Source organism: Ursus maritimus, unplaced genomic scaffold, assembly GCF_017311325.1.
Source record: "Ursus maritimus isolate PB19 unplaced genomic scaffold, ASM1731132v1 scaffold_8, whole genome shotgun sequence".
NCBI lineage: Eukaryota > Metazoa > Chordata > Mammalia > Carnivora > Ursidae > Ursus > Ursus maritimus.
The window spans coordinates 78,893,428-78,908,107 of NW_024426996.1; the positions used below are offsets into that span (position 1 = coordinate 78,893,428).

At 55.2% G+C, this 14,680-nt stretch overlaps 1 protein-coding gene across 9 annotated transcripts in view; it reads right to left on the reverse strand.

Annotated features, from left to right (window-relative positions):
• ABLIM2 (actin binding LIM protein family member 2) overlaps positions 1-14,680 on the reverse strand; it is a 143,737-nt gene that overhangs the window by 79,484 nt on the left and 49,573 nt on the right. For all 9 annotated transcript variants that reach the window (XM_040625373.1, XM_040625370.1, XM_040625371.1 and 6 more), the window contains exons 3-5: positions 14,371-14,554; positions 7,420-7,535; positions 1,799-1,925 (exon numbers count right to left, since the gene is read on the reverse strand). In XM_040625373.1, coding sequence (XP_040481307.1) covers positions 1,799-1,925; positions 7,420-7,535; positions 14,371-14,554 — 427 coding nt within the window. The remainder of the gene's footprint in view (positions 1-1,798; positions 1,926-7,419; positions 7,536-14,370; positions 14,555-14,680) is intronic.

Sequence of the window (14,680 nt, forward strand, 5' to 3'; positions counted from 1 at the left end):
TATTGTATTGTATTGTATTGTATTGTATTGTATTGTATTGTATTGTATTGTATTGTATTGTATTTTAGTGCTCTGTCTCCTGGGGCTGCCTTCAGGGGAGTCACCCCCCGCCTTTCCTTTACTCCTTTACTATGACAGAGGAGCAGCCAGTACCTTCCCCCGCCTGATCCAGCCTGGACAGAGGCTTGTCTTGGCCTGGGGACTTTAACTGAAAACGTTTTGTTTTGAGATGAGTATGGACTCACATGGGGTTGTAGGACACAGACAGAGAGACCCCACTCTGTTCACCCCGTTTCCCACCTGAGTGGTCTCATGCACAGGGAGGGTATCTGAGAGGAGCCAGGAGATGGACGGGGCACATCGGTGACCTGATCTGGATGCCCTGGAAGTGATGTGTACTCATGCATGTGTGTGTGCACGTGTGTATGAGTGTGTCTGTGTGTGTGTGCATGTGAATGTGTGTACATGCATGTGTACTCATGCACGTGTGTATGTGTGCATGTGTATGAGTGTGTGCGTGCACATGTGTGAATGTGTGCACATGTGTGCATGAGCATGCATGTGTGTACGTGTGTGTACTCATGCATGTGTGTGCGCGTGGGCATGTATGTATGAGTGTGCCTGTGTGTATGAGTGTGCACATGTGTGCATGTGTGTATGAGTGTGTCTGTGTGAGTGCATGCGTGTGAATGTGTGTATACACATGTGTACTCATGCACGTGTGCATGTGTGTATGAGTGTGTCTGTGTGTGCACGTGTACATGTGTGAATGTGTGTACATGCATGTGTACTCATGCATGTGTGTGTGCATGTGTGTATGAGTGTGTCTGTGTGTGAGTGCGTGCATGTGAATGTGTGTACATGCATGTGTACTCATGCATGTGTGTGAGTGTGTGCACATGCGTGAATGTGCATGCACATGTGTGCATGAGCATGCATGTGTGTACTGTGTGTACTTGTGTGTGCGCGCACATGTGCATGTGTGTATGAGTGTGTCCGTGTGTATGAGTGTGCGCATGTGTGCATGTGTGTGAATGTGTGTGTGCACGCACACAGGTTTCATTCTGTGCAGCTCTATTGCACAGCCAGGCCCTGGGACGGTTCCGCTCCCTCCAGCACCAAGAACCAGCAGGCTCTCCCACATTAGCGGCCCACAGAGCCCCCCACCTTGCAGGAAGGAGCCCGCTCTGCACATTTCAGTCCACCCCCTAACTCTGGGCCATAGGGGGCTTCCCTGACGCAGTCCCCCCATCCCAGGGACTGAAATGCACCCCTTCCCGGCAACCCAGCTTCTCCCGCTCGGGGCTGTGAACTCCCAGAGGCTGCGTCTGCACTGCCTTCTGATGAGATGTGCGCTCCGACCCCCACCCAAACCAGCCATCAGCACATCCTGGCTGCACGTCTGGGGTCTGGGGACACGAGGTCGGCCAGGGGGAGCGGCCGGCTGGCCAAGCCCTGCAGGACTTGGAGCTGGGGCTGAGTCATCACCGCTGTGACAGCTGAGATGGGTCAGCCCTCTTCCCCTCACTCCTGCTGCTGGGGTCAGTGGGCACCCACCGTGCATTCTGCAGGTGACCCAGGCACCACGGGAGGGTGACCCCCAGGGACGGGCAAAGAGGGGGGCTCGGTCTCTGTTTCGAGCCACAGAAATGGAGCTGAGGTCCCTGCAGACCACCTAGGGAAACAAGGCTGCTGGGAGGAGGCACCGGGCAGGGGGACAAACACGCAGGCCCTGTGTCTGCACGGGGGACAGGACAGGAGTGACCACAGGAGGGACACAGGAGGAGCCGCCACTCACTTGCTGATGTACTCCGCGTCCAGCTGCTTCCCGCACGTCTCACACTTAAAACAGCCCAAATGCCAGTGTTTGTCCAAAGCCACCAGGGACTGGCCGTTTTTTATTTCTGTGCCGCAGCCCCCACAACCTGAAAGAAAGAACAGGACACAGACATCATCACCGTGGGCCAGGAGGTGTGGGGCCCATACTGCTGGGTCTCCGGACACAGAAGCGCCTAGAGCCGGCCTGCGGGAGTGGACAGAGAGGACGGTCCAGCTGGGTGTGCTGGAGGGACCCTGCTACACGCCAGCCGGTGTGAACACGTAGAAAACAAATCACAAAGTTCATCCCTGCACGCATTGAGCGCTGACTGCATGCAGCCTGGGCTGGGAGCTGACAGAGACAACACCCGCCGGAGGACGGGCGACAGGCCCGGGCAGCAGGTGTGTCCTTGAATGAGAGGGCCCTGCAGGGCGGGGGCTGCCTGGAGGGGAGGCGGCAGGTCTGGGGGCCCCATCTGTCCTCCTCTGTTGACAAGTAGACTATGAACTGAAGTGACCTGACCAACGTGCCCCCCCAAGGAGATGTGGCCTCCTGCCACTCCTTCCTCCGGGCACTCCCCTGCCTGGATGCCCCTCCCAGGAAGCCCTCCTGGCCCACTCTCATCTGGACCTCCTTCTGTGGCCGTCTGTGCTGCATCCCAGACACAGACAGCCCAGCCCCCCGCCCGTGTTCCTGCTCCGAGTCTCAGCCCAAGGCCGAGCTGAGCCCCAGGCAGGCAGCCTTGGGGATTCCTCCTTTGGAAGTTGCCCCCAGGTGATGTGGCCCCCACCTGCTCTGGAGCCCTGACTGGCATCCCCACACTTCCTCTGCTCGAAGATCGGACCCACACTCCAAGATCCAGGGCCGTGAGAGAAGAGGGCAGCTTGTTCACCTGAGGACCCTCGGGGCCCAGCGTGGGCTGGTAGCTCGAGCGCTTGCCGAATGCATGCACGCATGAATGAATGAATGCGGACCAAGACGATGCCCTCCCCACTCAAGTTCAGGAAGCATCCAGACCCCATCCCCAACCCGCTACCTCCATCGGTCCCCCAGCAGCACAGAGACCATGCAACTCGCCCGTTCCAGATAAGAGCAGGCTGGCTTTGAGCGCGGGCTCGCTCCGTAAGCTCCAGGTCACCGCCTTGCAACCAAGGACAACTGTGCTCCCCAGGGGACACTTGGCAATGTCCAGAGACGCTTTGGATGGCCACAGCTGGAGGGGGCACGCTCCAGGCACCTGGGGGCCAAGGCCAGGGATGCTGCTCGGCGCCTCCAGCGGGCGGGACGGTCCCACAGCGGAGGACTGTCTGCCCAAACTGTCAACGGTGCCAGGTCGGGAAACCCGGCTCGGAGTCTGAGTGTGCTTCTCTGTAGCAGGGCCAGCTGAAGGAGCACGCCACCCCGCATTGCGCCAACAGGTGGCGGGGAGGCAGGGTGCGTGTGGTGAGAAACATGGCCCTCGGAACCAGACTGCCCTCCCTAGCTGTGTGACTGTGGGCAAGTCACGCCACGTCTCTGTGCTCAGCACAACGGGGATGCATTTTACGGGGATAATAATGGTCCAGGCTCACGCACTTGTTACGAGGCTGAGGAGAGCTAACAGCTACAAGCCCACAGGTGTGTCTGAAAACCCACTCTATTCACGTGAGGTTGGACGCTGTGATTCGTGCTGCTGCTGTCACGACGGGAAGACCCGGTGGCCCAATGCCCCGTGGAAGCCATCTGAGGATGCCTCGGACAGGACACTCTGCCTCCTGCCAGGCTCCAGGGGAGGGCCCAGAGGCTCCAGGTCAGCATGCCAGCTGTGGCTGCAGGGCTGCAGGGGGACGTGGGCCTGACACCCAGCCCCAGCCCCTCACTCATCCTGGCGAACTGGGGGCAGAGTCTCACCAACAGCGAGCCCTGAACTCGGAGGTAAGAGCAACATGCACGTAGGATTGTTGTCATGGAAACAGCAATCCGCACTTTCTAAATACAACTGGAGCTCAGGGTCGCTTTGCAGGGCTTTGCAAATGACAGCACAGAGTCTTGTGATGAGTCCTGACGACAACAGTCATCAGCAGAGGGGATGTCCTCGAGGGAGTGTCCCCACTGCCTGGGGCAGAGGTCGCCAGGAAGGCTGCCCACTCACCCACACACCCTGGCCTGGTTCATCACAGCAACGGGGATGCGCCTGGGCCACTACTCCAGCATGACCCTTCTAGAAAGTTCCAAACAAAGTGCTCCCTCCTCTAGCAGATGTTTCACGGGATCTCCAGCTCTGCCACTAACTTGTGTGGGACACGGGATGTGTGGGGAAGCCTCTCTGAGCCCCAGCCGTGAACTGGGGAGGGTCGGACCCACCCTCACCCCTGTCCCCCAGGTCAAACCAGGTTAGGAAGCAGGGAGGGGCTCCAAGTTGAATCTGAGATTCACTTTGGACAGCATGGAGCCCACTGAGGCCCAAAACGTGAAAATGTTGACATGTTATAAGAGGGGCCTGTCATTTCTCTGAAAGCCCCAAACTGAGTGAAGACCTGGAAGCAGCAACTGGGAGAGAGAAAGCGCGTTCGAGCGCGCCCCACGCACTGGGGCTCTGAGCCAGACGTGTGACACCCGCCCCTGGCAACGCGAGGGCGTGAGGTACTCGGCCGGAAGGCGGCCAGGAGTGGGTGTTGGGTGCTGGGGGCTGCAGCACCCCACAGGGCAGGTGCACCCGACGAGGCAGTCACTGAACCCCACAAGGCATACCACCTCACAGCCTCACTGCCCCATTTCCCAGGCAGGAGCGGGTCAGCGAGGGGGCTGGGGCTCCAGGGCAGCCTCTCTCGGGGAAGAAGACACAGAAGCTCCAAGGGCCATAGACCAGATGGTCTCGGAGGGAAGGGCTGTGCACCCTCGCCCCTGCCCTCCTTCCTGCTGACTCTGGAGGGGCCTCCAGGCCCCAGCTCCTTCGCGGGCCCGGGTTCTGGGTGTGAATCCACGTATTCTGAGGGCTGAGCCCCAGCCGCTGAAGCACGGACCCGGGGTGGGTGCGGAATGGGTGGCCAAGCCCAAGAACAGGCCCCCGGCCCCTCCCCCAGCTTGGACAGCCCCCCCCTCCTGCCCGCTGTGCCACAGACCCCTGCCCACGTGCACTTCTGACCCCGCGCCCAGTCCCAAGGCCGAGAGAGTGGACACAGCTTGCCCAGGGCATGCAGGGGTGAGAAAGAGGGTTCACCTGGGGCAGTCAGGCCCAGAGCCGCCCCCGATGCCCCTGGGAGGGCTGCCCTGTGACAGCAAGACTGAGACCGAGACCCAGACCGGCAACAGAGCTGGAGGCTGGGGGAGCCCAGCGAAGGGGAGCCCGGAGGTAAAGCGACAAGCACGACAAGCACTCCTGGGGAGGAGACGCCCCTCTGGGCCGTGGGGGAGGCGGCCCAGGGCAGATGCTGTTGTGCAAGGCTTAGAAGGAGGGGTGTGCACGTCCAGGGAGGGAATGGCGTGGGCGTCCAATGCGAAGCGCTTACCCTGTTTCTAAGCAACAGGCTCAGGGCCAGAGAGCGGAAGAGGGACGCTGAGGGACGCTCGGGGCCCAGGACTCCAGCTGGACTCCTACCTCCACAGCTGCCCCTGGAAGGGCAGCTTTCCCCCTTTCCACCCAACCGCAGGGGGCCACAGCCCCTCCCCCAGCCCCACAACCTGCAGGCAAACCACACTGCTCAGGCTCCTCCCAGCAGCCTCACTCAACAGCCATCTATGGCTCCCTGCTGCCTCCGGGACGCACTTGGTACTCCTTGGCATGGGTTTTCCCTCTGGTTTCCATCTCTCCTGCTTCTTTCTGTTCCCTGTCCCCACACGCCAGCCCCCCTTGTCCACTCACAAGGGTCTGGTGGTTGCCCATGGCACTTTCCACTTTCTCCCTGTTCTATAGTGCCTTCCCTTCAACGCACACCTCCCTGAACTTGTGTGTCATTTCGGAACAAGACCACCTCCTCCCTAAGCATCTGGTCACAGCAGGGTGAGCTCCCCAGCTTTGGAGTTTGAAGGCCTTGGCTCAAGCCTCAGGTGCACCATTCCCCAGCTGGCCACGGGGCGCCTGGCGCACACCCACCTCCCCACCAGACTCAGGAACTTCTGCACCTACAGAGGGGAGGGGGGAAGAGGCTTCCCGCCTGGCAGGGCTGCTCTGTGCACAGAGGAAGCAGGAATTCGGAAGATTCGGCAGATACCCACAGAGCAACCAAGAGCTGGTGATGAATATTTAACACTTTCTAGGCACAAAAAAGGGTCTAAGCTGGAGAGCCTCACTGTGGACTGGAAAAAGGGGCAGGTTACGTTATTAGACCATCTGAGGGTCAGTGGAGCGTTGGTTCTCTGGACAGGTAAATTTGGTATTTTAAAATAAATTTACATTTGGAAAGGGCAGAGCCTTTTAAAACTCTCAAAAAATTCTCAATGAGTCCGGGTTCAGGCATATTTTCCTTTTTACTCTGGCTCCTGGGGAGCTCTGGACAAACTGTTCAAACAAACTCACCCCCTTTTAAAATTTTGCTTGTTAGAGTTTTTGATTACTATTTCAGATTTAATTATAACAGTATTGGTTGCGAAGAGAATTCTCAGAAGTCAAGCAATCCTGTCCTCAGTGGGAGAGAAAGTTTTGAACGGAGGACTGTCCTAGCAAGCCCCACAGCCACAGCCTCACCAGCTGTCACAGCTGCTAGCTTGCCTCCCCAGGGGATGAAGGCTCCACCTCCTTCACAGAGTAAAACTACTGGCAGACCCCCCCCCCCCCCAGGCCAGTCCTGAGCTTCTAGAAGGCTGCAGCTGCAATCTCCTCTGGAGAGACTTAGAACGCGGCAGCCAAGGCAGGCGGGCAAGAAGAAGGTGCTTCACAGGGACAGGGAATGAGCTAGGAGTGAGCGGCTGGCTCTGGAAGTCCGCAGAAAGCCCTGTCTGCCGAGGGACATGCAGCCCCAGAACTGGGGGCACCGCCATGACCACGGCATGCAGAGTGGGCACTGAAACTCCCTTTCTGCCCAGGGAGCCCAGGCGGCAGCAGGCCCTGGAGCGCCGGGCCCCCATCCACATCCCCACACACCACGTCTGGCCCAGAAGAGCTGCGGAAGCTGCGGAAAGCCGGCTCCTGCCTGCCCACCTTGCTTTCTCGCAGTCCTGCACCCTCAGGGACACTCCAGCGCACGTTTATTTCGTGACGGTCTGCTTCTGCATCCAGCAAGCATCTATTGAGTACCCACTGTATACAAACCCTGGCCTTGTTCCTGGGGCGTGTAGCAGTTAACCCAGGAGCTCCTGACCTCAGGAGCCCAGAGTTCAGTGCTCTTCTAATGGCTCCCCCAAAGGGCTTTTGCAAGGTCTGGAATTATCTGTGGAGCTGAATGTGTGTGTGGAGGGGCGGGGAGATGACCAGGGGAGGCCAGGAGGCTTCCTGGAGGAGGCAGGCTGGAGGGAACAGCCCCCTAGAGACTTCTGTCCCTTGTTTCTTCCTGTGTCTGTCCACAGTCACCCTTCAATCCCACCGCTTCTGCTTTGGGTCCGTGGGGTCAGCCCCTCCCCGCGCACTGCAGAGGCCAGCCCCCCATCCCCTACCCCCACCCCCACGCCGCTGGGCGCCCACTTACTCCAGAGGCCCTGGGACAGGTGCACGCTGCTGCCCGCTGTCTTGGGCAGGGAGCACTTTTGACACATGCATTCCTTCCCATTGAAGGTCACTCGGTCCCCCGGCGGGAAGGGCAACCTGAAACAAGAAAGCGCGTGACCAGCCAAGATCGCCTCCAGATCTTCTCCTGGGTGGGGGTAGGGGTGGGGAGACACCCTCCCCCAATATACCACCACCTCCCCGGGGCCTCACGGAGACAGGAGCCACAGGCTGAGGACGCAGGACCTCCCCATCCAGGCCCCCCTGCGTCCCTGCCGTGTGAGCCCCGGCTCGACACCCACGCCTGAGCCTTGGTCCTCGTCCGCACAAACAGGCAGGATGGCAGGGCCCAGGTGAGGAGCAGCGAGGCTGGGGCTTGGCACGTGGCAACCAACTGGGCAGCCTCAACCGCCCCCTCCTCCATTCACCCCTGCCTCCCCTGACCACCCAGGATGCTTTGTCCATATCAGTTCAACAACAATGGTGACTGCTAGCATTTATTGAGCGCCTACTGTGTGCCAGGTACGACAAATCAGGACAGATACCTCAATGCATGCCTCATGTAATAACTTGGGGACATTTGTCCAAGCTGTAATTTCCTTCATTTTTTTCTCTATAGGTGAGAAAACTGAAGTTCAGAGAGGATAGTTAACTCTTCCAAGGACACACAGCTGACTCATGTCAGAACCAGAGTCAAACCAAGACCTGTTCAGGCTCCAAAGCCCCAGGACTTATCTCCCTCCTTGCGCCTCTAAGAAGTCAGTGCCTCGTGCAAGCCCGCCCTGCAGACACCGAGGTACTGTCGTTACAGCCCAGCTCTGTCTAGGTTTGGCGTTTTGCTTATTATGGATGTTTGTGTACTAATTTTTAATTTTTAATATCACATTAAAGTATCATTTACCTTGATTGCTGAGTTTGGGGGCACTCGCTGAAATTCTGCATCCAGAGAGAGTCCCAGCCCCGGTGCAGGCTGGGCGGAGGCAGCAGATAGTCGCTTCGCCTCCCTGCACCAAGGACGTCCCCCTGGTGCCTGAGAAACAGGTAAGGTGGCTGCTCTCTGGAGAGCGAGGGACAGGCCACCTGCAGTCAGGGGCTAGAAGACCAACTTCAGGGTCCTGCCCATGTCCATCCCAGCCACCTGCTGCCACTGAGCTCCCGGCAGCCCCGGGGCCACGTTCCTTCCCCAACTCAGCCTGGCCAGAGAACCTGAGCTCTGGGGCAGTAGCCTGCAGAATCCTCTGGACCAGGACATGCCCTTTCCTCAGGTTAAGCTTCATTTCTCGCCTCTGCCTTCTCAGGGCTGGACAATCCCTGGCACATCGGGGCACTCAATAGGTACTTGCTAACGAGTAAATGAGTGAGTGAACGAGTGAGTGACTGAAGGCCTCCGGGGGGCCCAACTCAGCACCCCCTTCTGCCTGGCCACCCCATGCAGCCTGCCAAGTCATAGCAGCCCCAGGCCAGCCCCAAGCCTGCACCATGCTTCCCCCCCAGTATAGGAGCCTCCCCTAGCCCCCACCTGTAGGCTGGCGTTCATCCAGCAGGTGTGTTCTGAGGCCCCCATGGGGCCAGTCCCTGTCCTTGAGGACCCAGGACAAATATAGGCTGAGCTGGCCCACCTCCCCAGGCTCGTGAGACAGCCCCATAGACCCAGCTCCTCGGGGCCCGGACCCTTTGCAGCTGTGTCATCTGCAGCCAGTGCTGTGCTCTGTTGCTCTCTCCTAGAGCCTTGCTGCTGGCCTGGTAGGTGGGATGTTGGGTGTTGGGTGTTGGGATAGGGTGAGCATGTGCTCTGACAGGGTCTCCGGCTATGTAACCCAGAGAAGGTGACTTACCCCGTCTGAGTCCTGTTTCTCACTTGGAAAGTGGGACTGATAACACCTGTTTCATGGGGTTGTTAGTCATTCCTCCCTCCCCCCATCTAGCCATCCATCCATGCATCCATCCACCCATCCATCCATCCATGCATCCAGCTATCCATCCATCTATCCATCCATCCATGCATCCAGCCAGCCATCCTTTCATCCATGCAGCATCCATCTATTCATCCTTCCCTCCCTCCCTCCATCCATGCATCCATCCTTTCACCCACCCATCCATCCATCCCTCCTTCCATCCATCAATCCATCCATCCATCCATCCATCCATCCATCCATCCATCCATTCTTCTCTCCATCCATCCATCCATTCATCCATCGGACAAATTGCATGGAAAGCTCTAGCATATTGCCTGGGACCAGGAGGGGCTGAATAAACGATAGCTATTATTTTATTAGTTCAACTTTATTGAAATATACTTTGATAAATGCACCCATTCATGTTATCAATACCACAGTCATGATATGGGACATTCTGTCCACTGCAAGAAGTCCCCTGTGACTGTCTATGATCACACCCCCACCACCACTCCTGACCCCAGGCAACCATGATGGGGATTCTGTCCGTGGATTGGCTGTGTCTTTTCTGGGACTGCATACACATGGAATCACACAGAACATGGTCTTTAATGTCTGGTTCAGCGTCCTGCCCGACGTTCACTCACACGGCCGTGTGCATCAGTAGCTTGCCCCTCGTTACTGTGGGGTGCTGCTCCACTGGAGAGATGAGGGGCAACATGATTCCACTCACTGCCAAACGATATTTGGGTTCTTTCCAGTTGGGGGCTGTTACAAATAAAACAGCTAAGAACGTTTGGTGACAATCCTTTCCATGGACATGTGCTTCCACTTCTCTTGGATATAAACCTCGGAGTGGAATCACTGGGTCATACGCTAACTCTGTGCTTAACTTTTTAACAAACTGCCAAACTGATTTCCAGACAGGCTGTACCACTTTGCATTCACCCCGGCAATATATGAGCGCTCCTTCAGCTTCATATCCTTCATACCCTTGCCAACACTTGTCATTGCCCACCTTTTTAGCTTTAGCCACTCTGGTGGATGGTTGAGGGTATCCCACCATTTTAATCTGCACTGTCGTGTGTGCATATAGTGATTCGTGTCTATTCTTCTGTGGAGTGTCTGTTAAATTCTTCTGCCCATTTTTTATAGGGTTTTTGTTTATCTTCTTATTGCTGACTTGTAGAAGTTCTTTATATATTTTGGATGCCAGTCCCTCATCAGATATATCTTATCTACCAGCTGACGGGCTTGCTTCTGCACTTTACCGTTGTCTTTTGACATCATTTTTCTTCTTCTAACTTTACTGTCATGTAGGTGTGCTGGCAACAAGTTCTCTTAGATTTTCTGTGCCTACAGAAGTCTTTATTTTGCCTTCATATTTTATTTTGTAGGGGGGACACATTTATTCATGTTATTTTAATCACATACATCTTGGAGATACTTGAGGTTCAATTCCAGACCACTGCAATAAAGCAAGTCAGATGGATCTTCTGGTTTCCCGGTGCATAGAAAAGTGATGTTTACACCACAGTCTATTAAATGTGCAATAGCATTAAGTCTAAAAAACAAGGTACATATCTTAATAAAAAATACTTTATTACTAAAGAATGCTAACCATCATCTGAACTTTCAGCAAGTTGTAATCACTGATCGCACACCAGCATGACAAATAAGATCATACAAAAGTTTAGCATATTGCAAGAATTACCAAAAGGTGACAGAGAGACACGAAGTGAGCAAATACTGTCAGAAAATGCCACTGACATACTTGCTTGATGCAGGGTTGCCATGAACCTTCAATTGGAAAAAAAAAAAAGGAGTTTCTGCAAAGCACAGTAAGGTGAAGTGCACCAAAATGAGGTGTGCCTGTGCAAACATCCATACCAGTCAATGTGTGTGACTCAACAGTTTCTAGTGCTCTCAGACTTGTGCACGTGTCCCCAGGATCAATTTGAGGATTTTTCATCACCCAAAAAAGAAACCCCATACTCTTTAGGGGTCTTGCCTTCATTTTCTGAAAGTCTTTTTCTTTTTCTTTTCTTTTCTTTTTTTTTTTTGACTTGGTATGGAATTGATTTTTTTCCCCTTATAACTCTCTAAAGATGCCATTCCATTATCTTCTAGGATGCATAGTTTAGGTAAGAAGTCTACAGTCATTCTTTCATTCCACTGTATATGAGGTGCGTCTTCTCTCTTGCTCCTTGTTGGATTTCTTTTTTTTTTTTTTTAAGATTTTATTTATTTATTTGACAGAGATAGACAGCCAGCGAGAGAGGGAACACAAGCAGGGGGAGTGGGAGAGGAAGAAGCAGGCTCATAGCGGAGGAACCTGATGTGGGGCTCGATCCCAGAACGCCGGGATCACGCCCTGAGCCGAAGGCAGATGCTTAACGACTGCGCCACCCAGGCGCCCCTCCTTGTTGGATTTCTTACTACTATTTTTCAGAAATTTGATTATGATGGACTTAGTAGGTTTCTGTCATGTTTTTTTCTGCTTGGGGTTTATCAAGATTCCTGGATCCATGGGTTTATAGTTTTCATCAAAATTGGAAACTTTTCAGCCATTATTTCTTCAATTATTTGTTCTTCCCCTACCTCCAGGGTCTCCCCCTCCCAACCCGGACAGGCAGAAAGATCCATTATCCTTAGATCCCTGAATGTTTTAATGTCTTCCAGTCTCTTCTGTCTCTTTGCTTTAGTTTGTATAGTTTCTATTGTTATGTCTTCAGGTTCACCAAGCCTTTCCTCTGCAATACCTAACCTCCTGCTAATTCCTTTGAAGGGATTTGTCATCCCAGAAATTGTCATTTTCATTTCCAGAATTTCCATTTGGCTTCTTTTTATTCCTTCCGTAAGACTTCTACTTCCATTCACATTTTCCTTTAAATACCTAAGCATATTTTCAATACTGTTTCAAAGCCACCATCTGCTGGTTTCACGTCACTCTCATTTGTGGGTCTATGGATATTGACTGGTTCTTCTTCTGGCTTTGGGTCTCATTTCCCAGATTCTATGACTAGTAATATCTGACTGGATGTTGGGCACTGTCAATGCTATGTTGCTGAGGGCTGGATTTCCTGTCTTCCTATGAAGAGTGCTGGCAGGCAGTTAGCTCATTTGCAGATCAGTGCAAGGTTTTGGGGGTTTATTCCTGTACTATGTTTCAGCAGGTGCTTGTGGCTTTTGCTCTAGGGCTATCTTAGTCCCACTAATAAGGCACGACTTTTTTGGCATCCCCACTGCATACCTGGGTGTCTAACAACCTGGTCACAACTCGAATGTTTCCCAGACCAGGGAACCATTCAGCTTACAGCAATCCAGCCATTCTTCGTCCACCTTGTGAATTGTCCTCTATGCCTACATGGCTTTGTGTTCAGTGAAAGGCTCAAAGGTGCCCCCACATTGCTCTCTGTGCTTGCTCTGTGTGGCTCCCTCCCCTATGGGGCATAGCCCCTGCTGCTCGTATCACCACCTCCTGACTCAGTCTCCTCTCCTTGCAGTGTGGCTCCAGGAAGTGCCTCCAGGCACAAAGCTGGGTGGTTGCAGGGTCTGTTCCCTTTGTGGCCCTGGTCTTAGTCCCACACAGACTGCGCCCCAATGCCCCCACACAGTTGTTTCATGTAGAATTTTGCAGCTGTGTACAGAGGCTGGTAAGTAGAGCCCAGTTATTCCAGCGTGACAGAGCTCGCTGCTGTTATTTTAAAAACAGATTATCCAGAGGTGATCTTTCAAACTTATTCTGATCATGTCCTTTTGTCTCTAAGAAATCAAACATTGGATCATCCTTGCAGGAACTCTGAGACCCACACATGCTGCAACAGCACAGTGACTGTCATTAGAAATAGTCCCTGTCATTGCTCCCTCCTCTCTGCAAGGCCCTGACGAAAACATCCATTTCTGTCCCGCACACATGCCACACCCACAGACAACAGCTTTGGGAACAACACTCAAAAAGTCCCCTTGAAACTGGGTGTGGTGAGACAGAGAAAACAGAGCAGAAAATAAACTCTGTGTTCTTTTTATTCTTTGTTTCTTACACATAGAACATCTCCCTGGGAGCAGTGTGTCTAGGACAGGGCGTGGGGTGCAGGAGGAAGCTGTTCACATGGGAAAGCTCCTCCTGGCCTCCCTCCTAAGTCCCCAGAGGTATGAGGCAGACTGGGGAGCTGGCTGCAGCCCTGCTGCGAGGGTCAGGCTCTTGTCTAACTCCAGTGATCCTCTGTCTCCTCCCTGCTCTGGGCCCTTCTCATGGATGCCAGGGGGCAGCGGGGAGGAGGGCCACACAGAGGCGAGGCAGGGACCCCAGTGTGGAGGCTGTGGCAGGACCCCAAGCACGCACACTTTGACATCTGAGTGGGGGTAGTGGCTGGGCAGATTCTAGAAAGGGAGGGACTCTTCCCCACATCTGGAAGACACTCATGCTTGCGGGTCATGCACCCGGGGGTTGGGTGAGAGGCCACCCACAGATCAAGGACTATGGACAGCTGAAGGGTGGTGGTGGATGGGCAAGGAGGGGCTGAACTGTGGACCCAGCAGGCACCAATATGAAAGAAGAAATGTGTGGAGGATGCTGGTAGGAGAGAAGCTCACCAAGGGGGCCGAGGATGGTGGGGAGGGAGCTCCTTCCCAGAAGCCCAAGGAGGCCTCGTGTTGACAGCATCAGAACCTGTTGGACCCTGTGCCCCATGGAAAGAGGGCCTGGTCCTATACTTCAGGCAGGGGGTAGAGGCCTGCGAGGTCTGGGGTTGGACAAAGGTGTGCCTTGGGGCATAGCTGCCCCGTGTCCACCTGCCACCCCTGGACTGGGCCCTGTCTCCCCTCCCAGCTGTGGCCCAACAGAAGGGAGGAGGGAGGGGAGGAGGAAGAGGAGGAGGGAGGGAAGAGGAAGGGGAGAGGGAGGAGGAAAGGAGGAAGGGGGAGAGAAGAGAGGAGGATGGAGGGAGAGAGGATGGAGGAGGGAGGGGAGAGGGAGGGGGGAGGGAGGAGGGAGGAGGATCAGGGCGGGAGCAGGGAGTCTCGCGGGCCTGACTCACCGGCACACGGCGCACACGAAGCAGTCGGGGTGGTAGGTCTTGCCCAGCGCCGACACCACCTCGCCCTCGATGAACTGGTCGCAGCTGAAGCAGCGGGTCCCGTACAGCCGCTGGTAGTCCAGCGTGCAGATGTACTCACCCTGCCGCACGAAGAAGCCGCCCTCGGCCAGGTCACAGCCGCATGCTGGGGGGAGCCGCAGCGTCAGTGGGGAGCTGACCGTCTGCCAGGTCCCGCCACACACAGCTCCCCCCTGACACAGGTCCCAGTGCAGATCTGGGGTGACTCGCCGAGCCCCTGGGGGGCCAGGCT